The 24,832-nt window shown below is 37.1% G+C and overlaps 1 protein-coding gene across 3 annotated transcripts in view; it reads left to right on the top strand.

Annotated features, from left to right (window-relative positions):
* The window catches only part of NAP1L1 (nucleosome assembly protein 1 like 1), a 32,083-nt gene extending 12,688 nt beyond the window's left edge, over positions 1–19,395 (top strand). For all 3 annotated transcript variants that reach the window (XM_050324468.1, XM_050324469.1, XM_050324467.1), the window contains exons 2-15: positions 2,592–2,626; positions 3,321–3,409; positions 4,547–4,649; positions 7,759–7,900; positions 8,363–8,443; positions 8,700–8,828; positions 9,323–9,394; positions 10,032–10,171; positions 11,868–12,013; positions 12,119–12,138; positions 13,337–13,459; positions 14,466–14,498; positions 14,905–14,955; positions 16,721–19,395. In XM_050324468.1, the coding sequence (XP_050180425.1) occupies positions 2,610–2,626; positions 3,321–3,409; positions 4,547–4,649; positions 7,759–7,900; positions 8,363–8,443; positions 8,700–8,828; positions 9,323–9,394; positions 10,032–10,171; positions 11,868–12,013; positions 12,119–12,138; positions 13,337–13,459; positions 14,466–14,498; positions 14,905–14,955; positions 16,721–16,756 (1,182 nt within the window). In that variant the 5' untranslated portion in view covers positions 2,592–2,609 and the 3' untranslated portion in view covers positions 16,757–19,395. The remainder of the gene's footprint in view (positions 1–2,591; positions 2,627–3,320; positions 3,410–4,546; positions 4,650–7,758; positions 7,901–8,362; positions 8,444–8,699; positions 8,829–9,322; positions 9,395–10,031; positions 10,172–11,867; positions 12,014–12,118; positions 12,139–13,336; positions 13,460–14,465; positions 14,499–14,904; positions 14,956–16,720) is intronic.
* The last annotated feature ends 5,437 nt before the right edge of the window (positions 19,396–24,832 follow it).

The following is a 24,832-nucleotide window of genomic DNA, read 5'->3' as shown; positions in this document are numbered from 1 at the left end:
AAAATCTTTGAAGAATGTTATTCAAAGTCTTTGAGTAAACTGGGTCATAATTTGAAAACATACAGTGCTTGCATGGGTTGTTTTAAAGCCAGAAAGCAGAGGATGAGAACTGCACATTGCAATGAGGCAGATGCTTGAATTTCACAGGGTGCTGTAGTGAGATGAATGTCTTCAGCACGGTCAGAAGTGATCTCGGAAAGAGGGTGGTCAGTGAAAGGATGGACAAAAGTTGCTGATGACAAGTAGTTGTTCGGAACAGTGAAAACAAGGGCCCTCTGAGGAATTCAGGAACAGAGAGACTGCTGGTGAAAATTCCTCTGCTACAAGGTTGTGCAGTGTAGAAAAATCTGACTTTAAGCTGAATATTGCAACTCAGAAACAGGATTTTAGCGCTTTGATACTTGAGTGATATCAGCAGCTGACCTACATGGTTTTGAGGAAAATGAGGACTAGTTTATGAAATAAAAATCAGTTATGACATTATCAAATACCTGCATTTCTGAGCCAGTGTGTTTTTTCTGAACGTGATTGAAAGCTAGAAGAATTTCTGGGGGAATTCTTAACCATGTCATTACTTTTTTCTAAGGCATCAGCTAATGACCAGTATTGGAGATGGGATGGATGCTTCTTAAAGTTTTTTTGAAAGAACTACCTTTAGTTGTATGGAAATTGAAGCTGTATTTGATGGGAAGAATGGAGACTGGAAATGCTCGTCTCAGCAAGGAGCAGTAGTTGGTGAACAGCATCACTGTCACATTTGCATAAAAATGTGTGAAAAGCAGGTGAACTGTGCATCTTGTGCTCTTCTGCACAGCAATACTATCAGTCTCCTTGAAAAGGTCCTGAATTAAGAACAAGTTAAGAGGAAGTATGTAAGGAAAAAGCTGTATAAAATCTTCTATAAATCAAAAATAATGCTAATTGTTATTGTCTCTCAAAAAACCCAGGGACCCATAAGTAAGAGTTGCAATTGTAGTATGCTCTCAGTTTCTGTAGTTCTTCAGTCCATGCTAGCTTTGAGAAAGATGTCCAAAGGAGACTCTGGAATTGTTTTATAGACAGCTTGCATCCATGTGCACACCTGAAATCACAAGACAGGCAAATGTGATCCAAATAAAATGAGTCAAGAATACTACTGCAATTCCTCTGTTTCTTACTGAATTGTTAGATGTACTTTGGTTCACAGCAGTGCTGCTATTCTATTTGATAGCAAGTACTGTGTTATTTTTTCTGAAATAGATGGACAAGGAATTGGTTCTCTAGTTTTTCTGCATATTAGGGAATTGAATCTTTTTTTTATTATTGCAGTCTTCTAAATACTTTAATGGCACTGTAAAGTTGTGGCTCTAAATGAGGACATCAGACACTTGCTTTCCATGTAATTTTTGGGAAGTAGTTATGACACCAGAAAAAATATGTTTTGATTCTATCCACATAGAATGTAGGTGTTTAATTCTGAAGTCTAGATTCTAACATATTTCTTCATATCGACTGTTAATATCCTGATCTTACTGGAATTTTTTTTGTGGTTTTCTCTTTTTCTGGAACATATCCCTCCAACACTTTGCTAAAACTGTTGTTGGAATGCATTATAAGGAGTTGAAATTCCTGGACGAAACTTGAATTTATTTAGCTTACAGGACAGCAGCTAAAATGGGGACTCTAAAGCAATGGTTTCCATGCTTTGTGGACAAGTAGATTATTTCTGTTAATTGAAGCTTCCTGAATTATTGGGCCTAAGATGGCAGTAACAGGACAAATGTTTTCTTGTGCATAATACTATCTTTACTTCAAACTACCTGAAACATCTTTTTGGATACTAGACTCCTAAGTACTGTTTTGCTGGCAGAAAATGTTATGCATAATACATATGAGAACACAGATGCTTCATGGAATGCAAGATTTGCAGTAGTCTCGACATCAAAATTTATTGTGTCTGCAATGTGTTTATGATGATATTGAGATATCTAAGAAATTTGTGATCATTCAGGACATGGAAATTAAGTCATCTGAAGTAGCTTGGCACCTGTCATAATTTTTTTTTTTTGGGTAAAATGTTGGAATTTTGTGTGTATTCTGAAAAACTACTTGGATTGGTTTTGTAAAATTGGGATTAAAAGTAAAGCCCCAGAAAGGCATCTTTAGTTTTAAACTGATTTAGCTCTGAGTATACTCTGTCTGCAATTACATCCTGGAAATGAGTAAACAGTTGCCGGAAGAGTTCTAGCACCCTTTTTACTTCAGTTTTTCTCAGGTTATATTTCAGTTTTTATCCTTAAAACTAGTTTTCAGACAGTGATGCAAGTAGAGTCCTGTGATACAAAACATGGCATTTTTATAGTACTTTAACTGATGTGAGTATATCTGTTGGTTTTAAATCAGAAGAAAGTTTTACAGTGTTTCTGTATGTTTTAGACTGAGAGCTCAAAAAGTGCATGGGAGATGTGCCACTCTTCAGACTATAATATGTATTTATTCCATAAAGCTGTCATGGTTTGTGTTTCTTCAGGTATTAGAGCACTTGACTACTGTAGAGTTTGTAACTGAAATCTAGTGCTGCTGTTCTCATGTGTTCTTTCTTTTTCCTCTAGTGTTGGAAATCTAGCAGAATGGCAGACATAGACAAGTAAGTAAAATCGCTAGGTTACTGAGGCTCTGACTGTGTCCTGTGCTGTACCTCAGATGGCTGGGATCTCCAGGCACTTGATGGGCAGGGTCTAGATACTGACCTTTGCACTGTGGCAAGATGTGAGGTCTGTAGGATGTGGGAGAAAAAAGAGTTGCTCACAACGACTGGGTTTGGGATCTTAATTGGAAGTAAATCTAAAAGTGGCACAAGTCAACTTACTATCTTAGTTGGAATTCTGGAGGGGAAAACCAGATAGTATTGCCCATTACTGCTGTTTCACTGCATGTAGTTTTTTTCTATACTTTGAATTGCTCACATTTTGTGAGTTTGAAGTACAGTTTAGGTGAACCTACCCACAGTTGTCAAGGCCTGCACATCTTAATAAAGAGGATCTGTAGAGCAGGAGGCTTTGACTGGTTGATAAGAACAGGAGATGAAGGAATTCTTCTGTAAAAAGGAAACTTCATAATTCTGGGAAGTTGCTCATTCTTTAAACTGTTCCAAGATTGTCAGATGTAAAACTTCTGTGAAGATAAATCTAGTTTTATTTGGTTATTAAGACTGCTAGTTTGTCATAGATAAAAGATGCAAAGGTTTGCTCCTACTCACATATCTCTAGTTTGATCTCTAAACTCATTATAGTATTTTATAAAGTTAACTTCTTGATCTTGTTATTGAATATTTTTAATAGCAAAGAACAGTCTGAACTTGATCAGCAGGATATGGAAGATGTTGAAGAAGTAGAAGAAGAAGAAACTGGTGAAGATGGCAACAGCAAAGGTAATGTTGAAACCAAGGGTTTCTAAACAGCTGCATATGTGCTTTCCAGTTAATGTATTAAAAGAATTTTACCACTAAAAATAACAATAAATGATAAAACAATTTTGAATGTACAACTGTGTTTAAGTTCTGAAGCAAGGACTTTTTCCTCCCCCCCCACCAGTGATGTGATTTTTATTATTTGTGTGCAGTTACTCATTTTAGTCATGGTTTAATACCAGTTCAGGCAGCGCTGGCCACATCTATAATTGGAAAAGATAGGATTGTTGTGGATGTGTGACTGAATTCTTTCAAAACTAACAACAGTTAAAACTTCACCTATGAAGCTTTGGGTGTAAAAAAACTCATGTGTAAATATGTCTGTGTGTATCTCTTATTTTTTGATTAGTTCCTTAGTAATTTGCTACTGAGTTGTTTGACTGTGAACAGAACAAAAATCATGCCTAGTGATACCACTCTTAAAATCAATAAATCTTTCTTTTATCCCTCCCTCAACAAAAAACATGAGCATGTATCAGAATACTTGTTTTGCCAGTGCTGAACAGTCTCATTCATGCTTTATATTTAAAGTCTGGGGGCACAGATAGAATCTGAAAAGCAAGTAGCCAAAAGAGAAATAAGTAATAATCTCTGCAATAAAATTATTTGGAGTGCTAATAGTCCCATGTTATATATGATTGCTTGAAAGGAGTCTGAAGAATAGAATAATTTTCATCAAGATGATGTTAGGCTTTGCTAATATACTGAAATAAGTGTTTTCAAAACTGAATTGCGAGATTTTGGGGAACACTTGTGAACTGAATTAATTGAATGGCTTACAGTAATTAAATGGTAAGTATTTGGGTGTCCCAAAGGAACCTAGAAATGAATAATGTGTTTTCAGTGATTAATCCCAGCTTTTGTAGGTGAATATCTGAGGGGAAATCATACTATAGGGATCCTGGAGGGAAATTGGCTTTTATAAATCAAAAACATGTTTCAGTAGTAGGGATACTTGACACAGTGTTAAGCAGTTCTTTTGCATCTGTAATTCTTGCTTGTCTGATTTTCTGATTTTTTTTTATGCATTGTTTTTTCTTTCAAGATTAGTCCAAAAGATGCACTTTTTACTTATCACAATTTTCTTTTTTAATTTAGCTCGGCAGTTGACAGTGCAGATGATGCAAAATCCTCAGATTCTTGCGGCTCTTCAGGAAAGACTTGATGGTCTGGTAGGAACATCTGCAGGATATGTAGAAAGGTACGGCATTTGTTCAGTATGAGCAGAGTGATACAAATTTTGCTTTCTGAACAGTGTTGTCTGTGGCATTAGTAGCCATAAACCACTGTGCTGCTCAGATAGACAGACCATATTAGTTTTTCTGCTGTAGTGCATCTCAGAATTGAAGAGTTTTTATATGAGGTTTTATGAAGAAAAGAATGCTAATATTCACAGTGGCTGACCTTGTCCCCTGCACTTACAGTATGGCACACTTCTTGAGATACTTTACTGCTACTTGAAATCTCTTTTGTAGCTTTGCCTTAGACATGAAACATCAGTTATTTAAACTGTAGACAAATACTTGGAGGCTTAGTGTCTCTAATATAGTTGTTTTATGCTTAGAGTGTAACCAGTAGCTGATCAATTCAGGAACATTATTAGCAGTACTTAATGTGGTCTTTTCATGTATCAAAACTTTCAATAAACTCTTGCTAGAATTTTCTTTATGTGATCTGCATTCACAAGTAGAATTTTCTGATTCTCGGGTAGCTTCTGATTGTGTATGAATATTTCACCACATCCCCAGGAAGTGTAAAGTGTACGGCTCTCTTGCTGTGGTGGGGTCCTACATTGCTATTGGTTTGAACTAGGGCAGCTACTGGGTAACAGGCATTGGTGCTGCTGCTGCTATTCCTACTCCTACCACTTTCCTGTTACAGATTATAGCTTGGAACAAAAGCCCAAACAGAAATAAGCCAAAACAAAGATACTGTACACTACAGGCTTTTCACACCCAATATTTTTCTTCTGTTTTTCAACAGATATTAATTAACCTCTACTAATCTTTCAGGTCCTTGATCTAAGAAGTGAACAAAAGTGGTAACATTGTTTTGCATTCTTCTAGTCAGCTGCTCTCTAGGATACTGTACTGTTTCTTCACCACATCCAAGTGCAGCAGTGCATTCGCTACCAAAAAGCATTGCAGCTTCACCATTTTACCAAATACTTACCTAACTTGCAATATGAAAGTATCTGGAAGACACATGTTAACTTGAGTCTTGCACTTTCTCAACATATGCATGCTGACTTAACCGTGCTTTTCAGGTGCCTCTTTCTTACATGTCTCTCCAAGTATTATTTAGAGCTTATTTGTCTACAGAGTCTAGACACTGAGATTGCATAGAAGTCAGCAAGAATGTAGGATCCTAAAAGCCTGTTACGTGGGCTCTTAAAGAACTAGATGCACAAACTGGTTGGAAACTAAACAGGTTCCAGGAAAACAGCTGTCTGCTCATGCTAATTGCTTGGCAGCTGTCCAATAACTTACCTCTTTACCTGTGCTTGGCCACAATACTGTTAATGAAACTTACTTTCACAGAGTCAAATTTTCCTCAGCTGTTCACAGGAAGTTGTATGCTTGTGTGATCATAACTTTTGCTAGTGGCTTGTATTCAGAGCAACAGGTTCTAGTTGCTGTTGTTGTATTTGTGCAGTCCAACTCAGATTTCTTGGTCTGCTTCTCCATTTTGGATTTATTGTGTAAGAACTGTCTCTTTCATGAAACAGACTTTCTTCTTTTAAAAGTACCACATTTATAAAACTATGAATTTATAAATTGTGAAATTTGAACTTGCTGACATGGAATGTAATGAAATGCAGCTTGACACATGCAAAAGATTCTAGATTCTCGAATAAAGGGGTTCAAATCTTTGCTCTTGACAAACTAGATTTGGACATGCTGCATGTATGGCACTACATCTTAGAAATTTCATACTGCTTTATAGCAATTGCTAGGACCAATACTCTTAGTCTAGATATATGCATGTGGCATTAAGTGGGTGACTGTTGTATGACTTAGAAGTGTGGTCATATTAATATTCTTCCTTAACACTTTTTTCTTGATCTAATTCAAGTTGTTCCTTAAATTGCTGTTAGTTCTGATATTGTACTTGATAAAATTACAGGAAATTATTAACTTAACTTCTGGAAAAATACCAGAATAACAAGAATGCTATAGGCCCTTTACAAGCATACACACCTAAACTTATGTGGCTTTGGTAGTTTGTGTAACAAATGTACTTTTGGCAAAATTGGAAGGTTAAGGGCAACCTTGATTTAATGGTGGCATGTAATGTATTCATGTTGATCATGAAGATGTCAGGGAGAAGGATTCTGCACATTAGAGTGAACAGGGATGTTGGAACATGTGCTTGTCCTGCTTAATAGAGATAAGATAGCTTTAATAATTAATAAGAACCCTCAGTGTTTAATGTATTATTGGGAAATTCCTCTGCCCTGAAACTGGTCCTAACAATTCAAAGCAGTTGCTTATTACTACTTTGTTGTAAATAACACAGCACAACTGCTTAAATAAAATAACTATGGGAAGCTAACATAACAATCTTCTGTAGTCATATGGGTTTGGTCCACCAGTGGAGGCTGTCAGCAATCTACCCTATAAATCTCACCAATAGCCTTGGTGTAGGTAATTTTGTATTCTAACAGTAAGTTTGTGTTAGCATAGTTTACTAAAGTGAAACAAAAACTGGAAGTGCAGCTGACCAGTATTTATAATAAGGAATGCATTAATTGCTTTCCTTTTACATATTTGTAATGTGGTGGCTCATTTAGCAAAACAGTTCTGTGTCACTTGGGGAGTATTTTAGAAGACACTTCTATCAGTTACTTTGCTTAGGGAAACAAAAAAATGAATTTTGAAGATCAAATTTCCAAATTTCCTAGCAAAGAATTTCTCAACTGTCTTGAACTTTCTTTCATAAAACCAAGGGAGTTAATGATAAAACCTTTCTTAATAATGCTCAACCCTATGAGTTTACTGTGCTGCTCATTGATAATGTAGAACTTGCTTTTAGGAAGAAGATTTATTGCACAAGTTTTTTATGTGATTGACCCAGGTGTGCAATACTCTTGTTCTAACTGAGGTTAAGCCTCAATTTAAGAGCTTGTGCTAACGGTTTCAATCTGTGGTGCAGTGGGTCATAGTTTTGATTTTTACGGCTTTCTGAAGTTTAAAGTAGAATGTAAAATGTGATACAAGTTGGTTAACTTGCAAGGGGACTGGTTAAGGAAGGATCAATATGTGCTTAGAACGCAGAGTTAATAACAGTTCTGCCACTGAATCTTTCAGCTTGCCTAAAGTTGTAAAAAGACGTGTGAATGCTCTCAAGAACCTTCAAGTTCAGTGTGCACAGATAGAAGCAAAGTTCTATGAGGAAGTTCATGAGCTGGAAAGAAAATATGCTGCTCTCTATCAACCCTTATTTGACAAGGTATTTTAATGCTACTCTGATTTGTACTTCAAGGCTTCAGCTAAAATACAAAGGAATATGATAAACTGAATGCTTATGCCATTCTGAATTACTTTGGTCTCATAGGTGCCTGTTTAATTCAGTTGATACAGTTTTGGCATCCATGTGAATGTTAATTAAGATTAAGGGAGTGAAAGGTTCAGTCTGTTCCATGGTTACCAAAATCACTTCAGTATACCAGGCCTCATTTTAACTGAGCAGATGTCAGATGATATTATAACCTTTCTGGGACTTCAGTGTTTATTTTAGTGTGTTGAAAACCTCCAAACTGCTGGATCTGTCCTCTAGAGCCAGAAGAAAATGTTTTGATAAATAGTTAATGTATTACTCATTGTGTAATTTAGGATTAAGAATTTACTGCTGTGGATATTGCTAATTGTGATGGCTAGGAAATTAAAAAATATTCTTGCTTTAATCTTCCAGCGAAGTGAAATCATCAATGCAATTTATGAACCTACAGAAGAAGAATGTGAATGGAAAGCAGATATTGAAGAAGAAATTTCAGTGAGTATCTTAAATGGTTCTTATAAATATGTCAAGCTTTAGTGTGAAACAAGAGTCAGTACAGTAACTGAAGTTTAAAAAAAGAAAGATTGGATTCCTAATGATTACTTGCTTATAATAACTATATTAATTCTTAATGGTTGCTTAAAGTGTGCACATGAATCTTAAGCTGTACTGGTATTGACGTGAAACTGTTAATGAACCTTATGGTCACTCTTTTAAAATTAAGAAAACCTAACGTTTTTGTTCTGTTAAGGACGAAATGAAAGAGAAAGCCAAGGTTGAAGAAGAAAAAAAAGATGAAGAAAAAGAAGACCCCAAAGGAATTCCTGAGTTTTGGCTGACAGTATTCAAGAATGTGGACTTGCTCAGTGATATGGTGCAGGTGGGTGGTGGTCCAGGCTTATTTAAAGCTGCATTAGTACTCAATCCAAGTGTCTTTAAGAAAGGAGCAGGAACACTACATTGCTTGATATGTCTGTTGGAGAGTAAAAATGGAACCATTGCTTGGCTTTCATCTCTGGTACTTAATTCAACTGAGAGTGCAGAACACTGAAATATTTCCTTACTGTTTTATTTTTTGAACCTATTTTACCATACTTACACCTTTTCTGTGCTTATAGGAGTGTGTGTGATGTGTATTAGGCACTGCTACAAACTGTACTTGGTGTTTGCATGGATTTTGGTTGTGTGCTGCATTGGAGAGCCTGTACAGCCATTGTTGCCATCTGCTGGTCATGTTCATGACCGTATTTCAGTACTGGAACAAGGTTTTTATTCTAAGGAAAGCTCATTCTAAACAGTTTTGTTTCTGTGGGGCCTTAAATCTGTATATAATTTAATGTTATGAAAATTAAATACACTGTGTTTTCTTTACAGGAACATGATGAACCTATCCTGAAATACTTAAAAGATATAAAAGTGAAATTTTCCGAAGTTGGACAGCCTATGGTTAGTTTAACTTATTAAACAAGATTATGTTTGTGTTATCTTAACACTTATTTGTATATTAGCAACATGGTCTGTGATAGCCAATTGTCTTGCAGAAATCATGAGAAAATATACAGCTGTTTCTTCTGAGAAACAGTACAAGGGCTTGTACTACTTTTGCTCTGCCCTGCAAATGACTTTATACTAAATTTAACCTTCAACTTCTGATGAGATTAAGTTTCTGATGACTTAAGTTTCACCTTTGCATTTTGATACCTTTAGGTACTTTCTGTGTAACTGTTACAATTTGATATATTTTCCTGACAGAAATCAAGCAGCTTTCTAAGTTCTGATATTTTTTAAATTCAGAAGTTTTCTCTATACATTAGCATCAGGAAAGCTGTACACTGGGAGATCTTCTGTCATTACTGCAAACAGTATATTAACTAACAAGAACAAGATCAACATGGTAAATGAAAATATTTGAAGATTTTTTATACAACTTGGGTAGCAAATTCTACAATAAGTGATGGATGTATTGGAGGAGAAGGGTGTATTCTGTTCCATGTGGGGTTTTTTGGGTTTGGATTTTAGGTATTCAGAAATTAAAGGTATGTGTTGTAAATTACTAAAGTTCTTGCTCTGCAATCCTTTTTAGAGTTTCACATTAGAATTTCATTTTGAACCAAACGACTACTTCACAAATGAAGTGTTGACAAAGACATATAGAATGAGGTCAGAACCAGATGATTCTGATCCCTTCTCCTTTGATGGACCGGAAATCATGGGTTGTACAGGGTAAGTGCTAACAGATAGCTTTAAGGCAATATAACACTTTCCTCCTTAGTATTAACCACTGTAGACTTTTACAGCATCTTAGGAAAAGGTACTTCTAATAACTTGTGAACAACTGGGTTTGACTTGAGTTTTTTAGTTGTTATAACTTCAATACAATACAGAAAATATATTATGTATATTACATAATTTATAAGCATATGTATTATATATGCATATAAATAAAAATGTAATCAGTATTTATTTAGAATTCCTGTTCTGTAAATCACTAAAGATGAATTGGAAAGTGGATAGTGTTATCTTTTAGTAGGCCTTTATAGCTGTATCCAAAATTTGTTTGATAACTTCTTTTAATCTTTTTGTATTTCTGACATGCAGCATTTTGGGAAGTCTGTTCCAGCTGTACTGCTTACATTGAAGTTTTCCATTTTATTTTATAAGTGTCAGATGTTTGCCTCAGAGTGTATATCTGAGAAATGGAGAACAGTCATCTATTAACTCCAGGCTACTTGTCTAAAAGCTGTCACACTCCTTTTCAGGGAAATCTTTTGTTCTAAATTAGCTATTTTTTTTTTTTTTTTTTTTGTGAACAGAGGGACAAAAGAAACCTGAGTTGTACATAATTATCCCTATGGGTACATTTGGGCCTGTTCAGTTGATTTCGTGTTTGTATCTTTAATGTTCTGGCTGCTCTTCTGAGTGATAGCAACTAAGTTACAACTTATCACTGCGAAGTAGTGGTTTTACCCTTTTATTAATCTGCAGTTGCTGGTACTGACTTATTTACCACTTCATTTCTCAGTCACTTAATATAACATATTTTGCAAATCTCCTGTAAGATTTAGTTTTAGCTGCTTGAGTAGCTTTGATCAAACTGTTTTGTGTTTCCCAGTTTGGACTGTTCTTGAAAAGCATGAATCCTGGCAGAGTTTGATGTGAGATCACACTCTGCTTCTGTGAAAGTGGTTAATTCCTAGTTCTTGTTTTGTCTTTTAACTAAGAAAGCCTCTTCGTGTCCCAAAGCAACTCGCTCCATTCCTTTGAGTCTTTAAAGGAATATAATGAGAAACTTCTGCAAATGCAGATGGTTTCACAGATGTGACATTTTCATTTATGTGTCACCAGAATGTTTTGACTGTTAGGGAAGTCTTCTGGTATGATTCTGCTCTGTAAGCAGGATAGAGTTAAAAAAAAAAACCCAAAACATCAGAACGCAAACACAAGAAGACAAAAACCTCACAAACAAACAACTCAAAATCAGCCAAAATCTACACACCTGCTTGATGCATTATTTTAAGGATTTATTGACTATAATGATAGATGTGGTGAACTTTGGCATATTACTAACAGGACCAAATATGGACGTTATAATGGAGGGTGACTCTAAAAACAGTGTGATACTGTTCTCTGATAGGAAAATAGGCAGTACGTGGTATCTAATGAAAATTAGTATTTCAGAGATTGAGTGGAGAAGGAAAAATTTCTGGATGGAAACAATCCTAAAATGAGCCTGCTACTCTTGTTCTTCACATTTGAAAGAATGAAAAGATATCACTGAATAAATACTACCTTAGTATTTTCTATGCATTGTGTCTTGCAGTTGTGATAGTCTCAGTAGGTACTTGTAACAAGGTGAATGTGATTAAGTTGCAGCTGATTTTGGGGTTCTGATCGTTTTTTTCCTCTTTTTTCTTTTTAGTTGTCAAATAGACTGGAAAAAAGGAAAGAATGTTACTTTGAAAACCATTAAGAAGAAGCAGAAACATAAGGGCCGTGGAACAGTTAGGACTGTGACAAAAACTGTTTCAAATGACTCTTTCTTCAACTTCTTTAGTCCTCCTGAAGGTAAGCTGAATGGTAGTTTATCTGCGTTAACTTATAATGTAGAATGTACTTCACTCACTTGTTTCTTCTCTTTTTTTTTTTTTTTTTTTTTTTTTTTTGATACAGTTCCCGAAAGTGGAGATCTGGTGAGTTTGCTTATTTAAAATATGGTGGTGGTGTGTTTATGGAAATTGTATGGGAAGTTGTTAAACAGCTTCACCTTTAACTGCCTCTGTATTTAACTGAGAATACCTGTGAGGACTAACATGTATTTGAGTTTTCTTTATTAGAAGGTTTGTTGAGTTGGGTGGTAGAGTTTAGTTTAGTCAACTTTACCAGGTCATCCTTTCTGAAAACTACCTTGTGAGTTGTTAACAGTTGTACAGATGTAGTGATCTTCATTATTAGTCTCTGATCTAATGGGTGGTTGTAAGTCTTTCCCTTCAGGGGTTGTTTGGATGATTTTATCTAATGGTTGAATGTATCTGGTTGTATTTTATTCTGTTGAAAGTTTTCCAAGCTATTAACTCTTGGAGAAAGTAATAAAACAATAATAGAAACCTGCAAGAACCTGCTTTTCTGTGTGCTCACTGTGGCAATAAGCCATGTTTTTGTTAGGAGAAAAACTACTGAAAATACTTAACAATGGGGAAGGAACATGTTGTGCAGCTGGAGTGAGAAATGACATTGAGGTTCCAGAGGCGTGCAGTTAGAACTCCAGTTGGCATGGACACCAAAAACTATGCTTACAATGTTAGAAAGAAAAAAAACACCCAAAAAAGAAGCTTTTTGAATTGAAGGTAATTCTCAGGTGGGAGATAGCAGAACACTTGGTGTGAAAACAAAAGGATTGAGAGACTGGGGCTGGATCAGAGAGCATTTTAGGTGTTCAGGTGCTTCACACTGGCTTGTCTACTGGGAATCATGGAGGAGATGCACTGTAGGAATCAGAAGGAGGTTGTAAAATCTTTGAGATAGACTCACCTGGCTACTTTAAGGGTACTGTGCATATGAACTGAAGTCTATGGGACTAAGATTAAACAATCTTTCTACTTGGAACAAAAGGAAGTTGGGGGTGGGGGAAGAATAGAAGTTAAACTCCAGAATTTTGTATAATTTAGCTTACTGAAGCAGCAGCCTCCCACTGCATAATGTAGGTGGGCTGTTTAAAGTGTCAAACTTGGCTCCTCAGTTTCAATTCTGTAAAGTGGGTCCTGAAACAAAAAAATCAGTGCATAGGATTTGTATAAATCTGACCACATCAGATTCCATGCAACTTGTGTTTCTCTGTCAGAAGTGGTTATTATCACCTTATGGTTAAGGAAATACTGTTGTTTTATGCAGGATGATGATTCTGAGGCAATCCTCGCTGCAGACTTTGAAATAGGCCATTTCTTGCGTGAACGTATAGTCCCCCGATCAGTATTGTACTTCACAGGAGAAGCTATTGAAGATGATGATGACGACGTAAGTATAGTGTTCTTTTAAAACACTAAAATCTTTGAAATATTGCTGCTTAAAGACTTTGGGTTATTTTTGACATTGATATCTTTAGAATAGGATGCATCAATGTTGATTTCAGCAGAACTTCCTAGAGTGTTGAGTAAAGAGAAGCATGACAGTAATTAATCTTTGAAGTAGTGACTTCAGAGTTTTGTGGCAAAAGTAATGGTAGAAACTGAACCTCCAAGAGGATGTCTTAGTAGAATTTTGTGTAAAGGCACTTTTGGAGAGGTATACCCAATACTTTGGTAGAACTATAGTGAATTGCCAGAGAACAAATCAGCTTGTTTACCTATTTGCTCAGCTCTTTGTGCTTGCAGTGATATTGGGATACCAACTTTCATGAGATTCAGGCCTCATCCTTTCAAGAGTGCACTCTTACTAAAAATTGTTAGATAAGCACGTTCAAAGCATGCCAAAATACTCAAAGCAAGTTCTGCAAAAGCTTAAATTAAGTGCATTAAAAGAACTAAGCTTGAAATCAATAAACCACAAAGCCCCCTAAGAATTTTATACAGGTAAAATATTTTCTGTCCCCTGCCTCTACTTAAGCAAGGACAGTTTGGCAGTTAAGATAGCTTAGATATGCCTGTCTTACATGCAGTTTTTAGAATCTAAACTGTTGGTCCAAAGCCTTGGGTGGGGATGTGGAGGAGGGAGGAGCTGACTATGGATTGCTTTGGGCTACCCGGCCCCCTGCCGGCCACAAGTGGTACCGCAGTCTAGTGGCTTCTCTGGTGCTGCAGAAAGGGATGCTCTGGCTGTCTTCTCTGCCAGAGCTTGCTTGGCTTGAGGGGTTAAACATCTCATGCTGATGCATACAGCATTTTTAAATTTGACAGATACAGGAACTTGTCTCAAGAGCACCATACAGTGTAGTCTCTGCCATCTACTTGAGTTATCTGGCTATACTTGAGCTATAAATGGCTGCATTTATGGTGCTTTCAAAACTGTTTATTTTCTCTCCTAGTATGATGAAGAAGGTGAAGAGGCAGATGATGAGGTAAGATGGCAGATGCCCTTGGTTCAAATATTTTCCCCTTTGTAGTTTCTTATCTGAATAAGAGTTCCTTTAGTTATTGAGAGCTCTGGACACTTAAGTTTAAGAATTACTTAGGAAGTATGATACAATATATTATTTTGTGGATCTAGGATGAATAATTTTTTAAAAACAACAGAACAACAAGAAAACAGAAACCAAACTAAGACAACCCTTAAGGTATCTTACAAATTTAAGTTTCAACTGGTGTTAAAAGATGGCATGCTTTGTGGAGGGTTAGCTAATACAATATGTATAGCATGAAGTTGTAATTAATGTATTTCTGAATATAATTTAATATTTTCATTAAAATGGCTCAGGAGGCTGAATGTGGATAAGCTAGAGAAAATAAACAACTGTTTTCTTTTAGGAGGGGGAAGAAGAAGCAGATGAAGAAAATGATCCTGACTATGACCCAAAAGTAAGGAATTAAAATGAATGTTTGAAGTTTGTGTACACATATGGACATTTAAAATTTTATGTACAATAAATTTTGATTTTTAGTTTAAGTATTTAATCAATAGCTCCTATGTTTTGGCTGAGGCTGTTTCAGTCCTGGTTCTGACAGACTAATATTGGCAGAGAAACTTCTACAAAGTTTTTTCTCCAAGAATCATTTTGTTAAAGTAACTTTCGGCTTTGAGCACGGTGGTTAGTCAGGCTTGGTTTTCTATAAACTTGTCTTGCATCAAGTTGCTGCTAATGATGAAAATATTCTATAGCAATTATAAGGAGATGCAGAGAACTGCGTATCCAGGTTCAGTTTTTGGAAACATGTTACCAGCTGGCTCTCGCACAGGTTTTCCTAGCAGAATATAAAACTGAGGCTTTTTCAAGGGAGATAAATAGCAAGTCTTTTATTGTTGGAGGTAGTAAAAGTCAAGGTCCAGGAACATACCTACAGCCAAGTACTAAAGTATAAACAGCCAAGCGCCATTGGCAGGTTTCTTAATCCATGGGAAGGGCAAATCACTAATCAGGCGAAAAAATGATTGTGAGCCACTTAGTTCATACCTTTTTAATATTTGAGGGAAAGGCACATGGGACCACCTAAAAACATCTGGTGGGTAGTAGGTGAAAGCTCCAGTCATGAAGTCTTTCTGAAGTACTTCAAAATGCCTGCTCTAAAATGTCCTTGCCATTTCAAATGAGGAGGCACTGTGTTTTTCAGTAGGAGTGGTTTGAGCTACTATCAAAGTACTATTGAAAGAATTACATAATCTTAGCATTGTATCTAGAAAGACATAGAGTAAGAACTGTTAATCAAAATGTACAGCCTCTTGGTGATTCATCTGCTGTAGTGTATTCAAATTGCTTCCTAGTCAAGGAAGTTTGGGAATAAAAATGAAACAGCTGCAAGTTGGGCTTCTTATTTCAAACATTTCACATATTACTTTTCATAGTGAAATAGAACTGAGAAAGGCCAAGACTGCATGCTCAGTTTCAGAGAGAACTGCCAGAGTGCTAGGAACAGTAGTGGTACTATTAGTGTATTGACATAAGGATAAATAGTTGTAAGCTGATCGCGGGCTATAAGCCAGATGAATTAATTAAAGCACTGTGGTCCTAGACTAGCTATCCAGATCTGAGTAAAACTTGGAGTAAAACTTACATTTGAACTCTGCCCCCAAAAAACCTTTTTCTTAAATTCCCATATTACTGTGACATCGTTGGTTTTCTGTTTCACTATAACAGAAGAAATTTTCCATGTTAGAATTTTCTAACAACTGGAATTTATTGCAAAAGATGTTTCCAGAGTGTTAAGAATGTACTGTGATTTGGAGTTGCATTGCTCTATGGTGGCTTCTGGAATAAGGGCATACCCTTCTTACTGCCCACAGGAAATTTGTTTTCTCTCAAACTGCGTAGAAGGCCTGGATGCTTCTTCTGAGCTGGGTTGTTTGTTACCACGTGTAACGCTTCTCCATTTTACAGTTACAATGTCTTTCAGAGTATTTTGTCACACTTGGTTCTGAACAGGTTTTTTTTCTGGATTGTATACCAATGCACTAACAAAGCCAAAATAAATGCTGTGTCCAAAGAGAGCAGTATTGCTAATACTAGGCAAGGGAGAAGATGGAAGAAGAGCTTGAATGCTGCAGCTTAAGAAAGCACCTTCAGCAATACTGGTAGTTCTTTTAAAATTCCGATTTCTGTAAACTAATGTTTCCTTTTTTTCTCAACAGAAGGATCAAAACCCAGCAGAATGCAAGCAGCAGTGAAGCAGTGTGTATGTGGCCTTGAGGATTACCTGCACTGTAATAGCCTAAACACAACTATTAGTTACTTACAGCCTTATGTTTTGTATCTTGGTAGAATTAAGTAACCAATTTGTTAAAAAAAGAAATCGAACACATAAGAACCAGTTTAAAATGTAGGTTCAATCTACCTAGCATTTTAACAGTATAATTTTCTGCCAATATGTAGAATGCAGTAAATTCCCTAAAGCATGAATGTTAATTCATTGCTACATAGTTTGGTTCTTGTGAAGTCTTTGTCATGTAGCTATTAGACTGCAGCTGTGAAGATTATCAGAATTGTTAACTGAGACCAATATTTGTTTAGAGAAAACTCTCTCCTGAAGAACCAACCAAAGTATTTTTCAGCCTAGTAGTCTGAACGGGTTTAAGTCTGCTTGCACTAGCTGTGCCTTCATTACTTTGTTATAGAAATGGCAGTGACTTGTACTAACTAGGAGATGATGATGCATTTTGAATTTGACTACTTGAGAAGACTAGTATAACTTGTTTTATTTCCAATGAGACCACATTAAACATTCATAACTGTCAGCTTGTTTATGCGATGGGTTTTGTATTTTATGTGACACAGTGATCTACAAAAGAAACCTAGTCATCATATTAAGGTTATTGTTTACCACTGGGGTGTGAATAAAACCTAGTATTTTCAGAAGCTAGTCTTGTTTTATTATGTGTGTATCTGCACGTGTAAACTGGTAAGACGTATCTTTCATGCTGCAGTTCATGTTTTACTTGGAACAGAAGTTGATAATTACTGACAAGTCAATTATATAGCATTTGAAAAACAAACACAGTAGTTTGGAAAGTTTGATCTGTACTTTCCATTTGCAGTGTGATAGTTGTGAATCTGGGCTAGATGTTCCAGTGATTGGTCCACACTGCCATTTTAGAGAAGACAAGTTCTTAGAATTGGGGCTAGATCTGATAAAGGACTTCAGTATTGCTGTGCCTGACTCTAAGGCATTGCATATTAGTATGAAATCTGAAGCAAAGTGCCTTGGATTTTCAGTCTGTGTAGAACAGAGCTATGTTGTCCTGAACAAAACCTGCCCTGCAGCTGAAGGGAGTGCTAGAACACTTAGCTCTATTTTAGTTTGTCCTCACTGTATCATCTATGGAGGAGGAAACAAATCCAAAAGAATCCCTCTTTCTTCACCTACTGTTCTGTTCATGTGCTTGTGTTGGCACGTTCTGGTTCATACTTTTGTCCATATTGGATGTTTTTTCTCAGTTAAAACACATGGGCTAGAAGACCTTTCTCATTCTAACCTTGCCTCTAGCCTATTAGTGGAGGTGCTGGATGAGATGTAGATTTGAACTCATTCAGCTGAAAGAGACTGTGAACTGATGTATTCTGAGTTTTCCCAGTCAGTAGCATGCTACTGTACTCTGTGCTATCTTGTCCTTCACAGATAACTATATCAGTTCTGATCTTCTAAACAAGTAGTTAGAGAGCTTTTTCAGGGATGGAAGGGTCCCTGTAGGATTGGAAAGAATTGTCCAGCTAGCTGTGGATTTATTTCTGCAGTAGCTACTTTTTTTTGAGGGGGGGGCCACTCCTATACTGACTTATTTTGGAAAGAGCAGGGCAAACAGGAGTCAATAACATGAGGATAGGGCTGGTAGAAGAGTTTATCTAACATGTCTGTTGTTTGGATGGTAAGTAATGCAGAATGAAGCTTATCCCAAGTGCCCTTCTGAATCATCAGACCCCCTGAGAGGATGTGGGTCTAGTGTCCTTTGACTAAACTGTTTTCATTTTATTTTTTCTTCTTTTTAATGCCTTGAAGGTTTAAATAGCACACTGTTTCATTTCAGAATCCATGCCAGGCTTTGTCCCTCTCCAGATAACTGTGGATTTGGGAGAAGGAGCTCATGTTATCTGTAGCTGTATATAAAATAGGACTGTTGAAGCTGTGATCTTGGGTGTTTTTTAGGTAACATCTAGATCATAACATAGAAAAATGCAGTTATGAAAGGTTAACAATCATTCTCTAGTAGCTGTGTGTTAAAGTAGGTATGGTTGTGTTCCTGTGATACCAGAATATGTGTGTCCTTTGAGGCACTGACCCTGCCAGGTGTTTTGGTTTCACATGGTCTCTTTGCTGAGCATCTCCCAGGTTTAAGTTTAAACTTCAGGGCATGTGGAGACCAAACTAATGGCATGTTATGAGCTTGAGCAGTCATTAATATGGGCCTTTGGGATTCATACTTCTGGACATGCAAAGTCTCTGAAGTCCTTACTTAGATCTAGCCCGTTTTTGCTAACAGCATCTGGAAACTATCTTAAAAAGAAAAAAAAAAGTTAAAAGTTGTCTAAGTTTAAAAATTCAGTGTACTTAACAAATTTGGCTTGTTCTTTTATTGCTTTCTCATTTAACATTTTTATAACATACAATGGGGTACAATATTTGAAAAGGGGAGTTGGTACATGTCAAGGCACACCTGCAGCCTGCAAGATCCAGGGCTGTGAATCCATCTTTATTGACAGATTTTGGTAAGCTTCTGTGTAGATTGACTTGCTGGGTCTAAAGCAGCAGTTCTTGTGCTCTCCAGACTGCAGCAGAAGGAAGGATAAAATAAAAATGAGGTGCCACTTCTTAGGGCATTGGTTAAATAAAAACTTCTGGTGCTTAACATAGTTTTGTTATCAACAACACTGTTGTTTAGCAATTCTGAAAGGCAGTATGTAGCAGGAACATTAAACTTTCAACATTGATTGGAGTGTTATGACTCATTCTTTTCACACAGAGCATGTCCTCATTTAGTATTTGAGAAGGGTAAGTTACCATGTTAAGAAGTTCATATTAGGAAAATATGTCACTGAAATGGAATTTCTTGGGCAGTAGTTGCAGTACCACACCAAAGTTTAACATCTGTGTAGAAGGGTGTCTTCTGTCCAGTTTTGGTTTGCTGTATCAAAGGGCAAATTATCCTGGAAAAGTGGGAGGTTGGTGAGGGAAGAAGAATTTAGTGAGACTTTGAATGATAGTGAAGTGTCCTCAGAGTTTATACTTGATGGAGAGGGGATGGTTCTTCATAATTCTACACTTTTAGCAGTCTAGATTAGATTTCATTGACACTAAAGAGTTTGCCTGTCTGATAAAATTTTGGTTGTGTTATAAAAATAATTAAAAAAAAAAAAAACCAAACCAAACCTAGCATCCTGAAATAAAGGAGACCAAATTTAAGCTTAGCATTCTCAGGTTTTACTTTTTGGAGAAGGGTGATGTCAGATGCAGTTAGAAGTGTTACCTTGGATTACATGAACACTGTCATAGCAACACTGCATACCAATGTCTCCTACAGCTAACTAGCTTCATAGGCTTAGACTCTTACTTGGATTCTTGGAACTGATGTTTCCCAAGCTAATGGCTGATACCGTAACTTTGACATGTTTTGGGTTTTAAGTGAACACCTCAGAGGAATATAGAAAAATACAGAAATGGAATGTGTTCATCTTTGCTTTCAAGCTGGTACTTCAACTCTCCCTGTGTTTTAAGGCCTGTTGCTGTAGACCTGACTTGGAAATTGATGGGAAACTTATATATGAATGGGCAATTAACTTGTTTGCTAAAAGTTTCCTATTTCCAGAAGTACCTATGCAGCAGTTGTTTCTCAGGTGCTTTCTGTTGGCCAGAGGATTGTGGTGTAGCATTCTCAGTGGCTTAAGGAAGCAAAATGCTAAACCCCTCTGTACAGAGGGGACAGCCTGATAATGAAGGCATTTCTGTATGGAACAGCCTTGATGGTCTGCTAGGTTGGGACTACAGCTGCATGGATGTTGGAGAAGGTGGACTCAGCTCTATAGCATTTTTATCTTTGTTCTGTGCAGATATGTCCTCCAATCCAAGACTTTCTTGTGCAGTTTGGAGAAGCTGTTGCTACCACACCTTGAGTTTTGTTTCATAATAACTGCTCAATTCTGTTTGAGATGCACAAGTTTTCAAAAGGGATGTTGAAATAATTGCTAATGCTTACCTGAAGAGAACAGAAATTCCCTACTGGAAACGGTTAAGTCTTACTTCTATACACCAGCAGGATGAGTTGGAAGTTTGTCCCCGTGGCATGTTGGACAAGATTTATCTCATTGATCTTTAAATCCTCCTGTTAGACCTTTGGCAAGGCCTAGTAGTGTTCCACATGTGGCTTGTGTCTCAGCTTTTTAGGAAAATCAGAACAAGTGAAGCAGGCAGGATAATACACCAAGTACAGATAAACTATTCTATATTTGGCTCTGCTTGGCGTATACCAGAAATGGGTACACAACGTGTGAGGGGCTGTGGTAGAAGGGTTCTTTTGTTCTCAGCCATTTAACTAAAGCACATGAATTGAGTTGGCACTGCAGCTGCAGGAGGGGCTTAGACCCTGTTATGAGCTTGGCTTCTATGTGCTTGAGTGCTGCGAGTTAATTGCCCAAATTGCCTGCAGTGGAGAAACATTGTGTTCTGAACTGGCAGAATGTTTTACTTTGGTGGTCAAGTCTGAAGAACTTAAAACCCCTTTACACACTAGTTTTTCCATACAATGTGTGCCCAAGTATTTTTAAATATTTTTGGAAGAAGGAGGTATGTACAGCTATCTGTGAGATGGAGTTCATAAAAGGAAATTGCCTGTTCAGTATTTCTGTGTTCTGTCAGCAGCAAGTTCCAGTGAAATTACTGAGAGATAGTAATGGTTAAGAAAATCCTTTAAGGATTAGCCACTTACTGTCCACTTGCCTTAATGACATATTGCAACACATCTATTTGTCATGTATTTCTCATTAAATTTCCCCTATTTTTTTCCTCATTTTCCTTCTATTTAGCAATGACCAGCTCATATTTCATTTAAGTTTCCTTCTTAACCCTTTTTCTGTTTTAGTCACTTCTCAGAAGAAGTTATGGTGCTTAAGGGTTTTCACTCAGGATAGGTTTAGCATCCCTTTGAAACTAATAGTTGATAGGTGATGACAAGCTGCTGTCTGCAGATTCTGGCAGAACACTAGGAAAATATGGGCTTTTTAGTTTTTCACAGTCACTTCCCAAAACAATGTTTAACTTGCCTCAGGATTTAAAAAGAAGACTTTAAATGCTCTTAACCATAATTATTCTCTAATTAAGGGTTGCACATACAAAATTTCAACTCCTTAAGTTAGGAAGCTTAGGACACAGGAGACCAGAGTATTTCATAACCAAGCATTTCTGTTACCAGTATCAACTTTGAACATGGAAAAGGAAAAACTCAGTATGAAATACATATATCTCACGTGGTGGAGGCTTTCGAGGAATCAGATTAGGTGTTTTTTCAGGTTGTAGTATCTCAGGTTTGACAGTAGGAGGCATCTTCACATCAGCTATTTCTGTGTGGATGCAGAATCTGCATGTATTTTAGTGAAACTGCAATAAAGGTAGCAGATATGGAACATTTAATAAAATTTCAATGGTTTAAATGTGTATTACAAGGAAAGTGATCTCATTGGGAAAATGTAGTGTGCTTAACTGTATTGAATGTGGTTTTTCAAAATAGTAACATAAATATTTACAGAAGTTCAGTTTTGACTTGCATCTATGAATGCAAGTCAAATGAAGTTTGTTATCCTTTACTGGCAAATTCTGCACAATTAAATTGGGTTATCTTGTCCTTTTACCATGTAACTTTCAGTATTTCATCTTACCCCATTTTCCTGGCTTTTGACTGATCTAGTGGGTTTGGTCAAATGTAGTGTATTTTAAATGGCTGTTAATATTTGTTGGCTTACAGAGTACAAGTTCAAATGGATGTTCTGCATGTTTGCTTGTGATCACATGCTTAGGTGAATTTCACCAGGAATAAACAGTTGTTGTGAGTCTATACATTAGCAGAGTATGTCCTTCAGTGTTTAGGGTTGGGTTAAAAATCCCACTGTCAATGCTTCAGAGAACTTTATGCCATGGAAGGGCAAAGTGGAGTGAATTTAGTCTCTTTCTCCAGTATATTTGATGAAAACATTTGTCCTTCCACCATAGTCTCACTTTTTTCCTTTGATTAATTGCAATTTACTCTTAGTACTGAGAACAAGCGAAAAATCTCCCATTAAAGTATATAGATACAGGTTATGTGTTATTGTCCCTAAGTGTTACAGTGCAGTGTTCTGGGAGGGTGGGAAAGTTCTTGAATGCTTGTTACACAGTGTCACATGTGGGACGGCTGAATCTAATGCGAATTTCCCCACCACTGGTTAGTGCATTTACTAGGAAGGAATCAAATGGCTGTTCACTTAGAGCGATGGAGCAGCAACCAGAACTGAACAGGTGAATTGTTAGAAATTGGTCTTGTGTAGGTGTAGCCCAGTGTCCTGTGCCTTATGTAAACTTGCTATTTTAATTAAGCTGCTCTGTACATGTGAATGCATTTTAACCAGTTTGTTTTAGTTGGACAGTTTCAAAGTGAAGTGTGTCACATGAGCAGAGAATTAGGAGTGAAGGAATAGGTGCAAAACATATCAGGTGAAAAGGCAGTTCTCTTATGTCACTCAAGCCATTTGTAAGGCACCTTCTGTATGCACCAGCAGCTGAAGGTGAAGATATTTGTGCTGCAGAATTTAGGTTCAAATGGTATTGACTGCAGATTGAGGCAGTAGTGAATGGGGTTCAGATCTTTGGAAAATTAGCGTGTGCCGTGGTTAAAATAGGCATAAGATGGTTGTGAGAATGAACTGTATCTTAGAGCATATTTATTCAGCTCTAAGGAGTCGGGCCTTACATATAAGGATATTTTAAGATATTCATTTCCCTTTTTTGTTTAGTTTGTGGCTAGCCAATTTGCTTTTGTTACTTATTTGAGTGTCTTCCAGTTACCTCAGGAAGGGTAAACCAGCTGAATTTTAATTGCTGTTATTACCTTAATTGTTTACACCTCAATAATTTATCAAAATTAACTTTGAACGTCAAGAGGAAAAGATTTAAAAAGGAAATCCTTTAAAAATGTTATCAGAGATAAACTCCATTAAAGCTATCATTAATGTTGATTTTTTCCTAATGTGCTATTAGAGCACATGCTGCAGCATGACCTGCTTGCTAGCTGCCAGGATTACTGCGAGGAGGTTTCCTTTGTGGCCATGATAAATGCATGTTTAAAAACAGTGCTCTCAAACATAGTATGAAACTTCCAACATTCAGTTTAATTTGGCCGTAATGTACAAGTCAAATTCAGCTATGTGGGCTTTTGATTTACATCTCATACATCAAAGGACTGAAAAACAGTATTAATCTTAGGTCACTTTTCTGCTCAAATAAAGCTAACCTTGGGGGAGAATCTGAACAATAAGCAAATGTGTGGAAACAAAGCAGAATAATAAGATAAATGGTCCTAGCTGTTTGTCAGTTTGTGTTTGTTCTTTCTTTGTTTGTTTTCCCTAGTCTGCCTTTACAATTTTCAAGTGCTGAAGTTCTACTGTTTACTTTGGGAAGTGATATGGATACTTGCTTTCTTTAGATATTACCCGAAGTGCTGCAGAAAGTGTGTGTGTATATATATATATATATATACATATACACATTTGAAGCTGCTTCTCCCCAGCACAGCTGTGAGCCGTTCAGAAACGTAGAGATCAAGCCTTTGTACCAGATTGTATGTCAGGCTGTTTCTTTTGTTTAATGGGGCGATGATCCCTTAAATATCAGGGTGTTGCTGAAAATTGGCTCCGGTTATACTCGGCTTGAGTCAAAAACACCGAGGAGGGCCCTTTGATGCTATTCCCCACGGGGTCAGGCGAAGGAAATGTGTTCCAAACAAATACTGCTGGAACACCTCGAGGAAGGCAAACGAGCGCTATAGAGCATTTGAATTGTCCTGTTAACCTCCCTGCATTAGTCTACCGCTGGTTAACTACGGCGGGGAAACCCTTCCTACCGCAGCACTGTCGAGCTCTGCCTTGGCCGCCGCACCTTGGAGGAGGGGCGGGAGCCGGGCCGGGCCCCCTGCCCGGGAGCGCAGCCCCCGGCCCCGCTCAGCGGGCGGGGCGGCTCCGCTCCGCTCTCACCGCGCGGGGTGCCCGGCGGGCGGGAGGAGCCGCCGTTT

The sequence above is a fragment of the Myiozetetes cayanensis genome, unplaced genomic scaffold (genome assembly GCF_022539395.1).
Source record: "Myiozetetes cayanensis isolate MyiCay16 unplaced genomic scaffold, myiCay2020 scf3, whole genome shotgun sequence".
In the NCBI taxonomy this organism is placed as follows: Eukaryota; Metazoa; Chordata; class Aves; order Passeriformes; family Tyrannidae; genus Myiozetetes; species Myiozetetes cayanensis.
The sequence above is the reverse complement of the archived record's forward strand: the minus strand, read 5'-3'. Positions and strand labels throughout refer to the sequence as shown.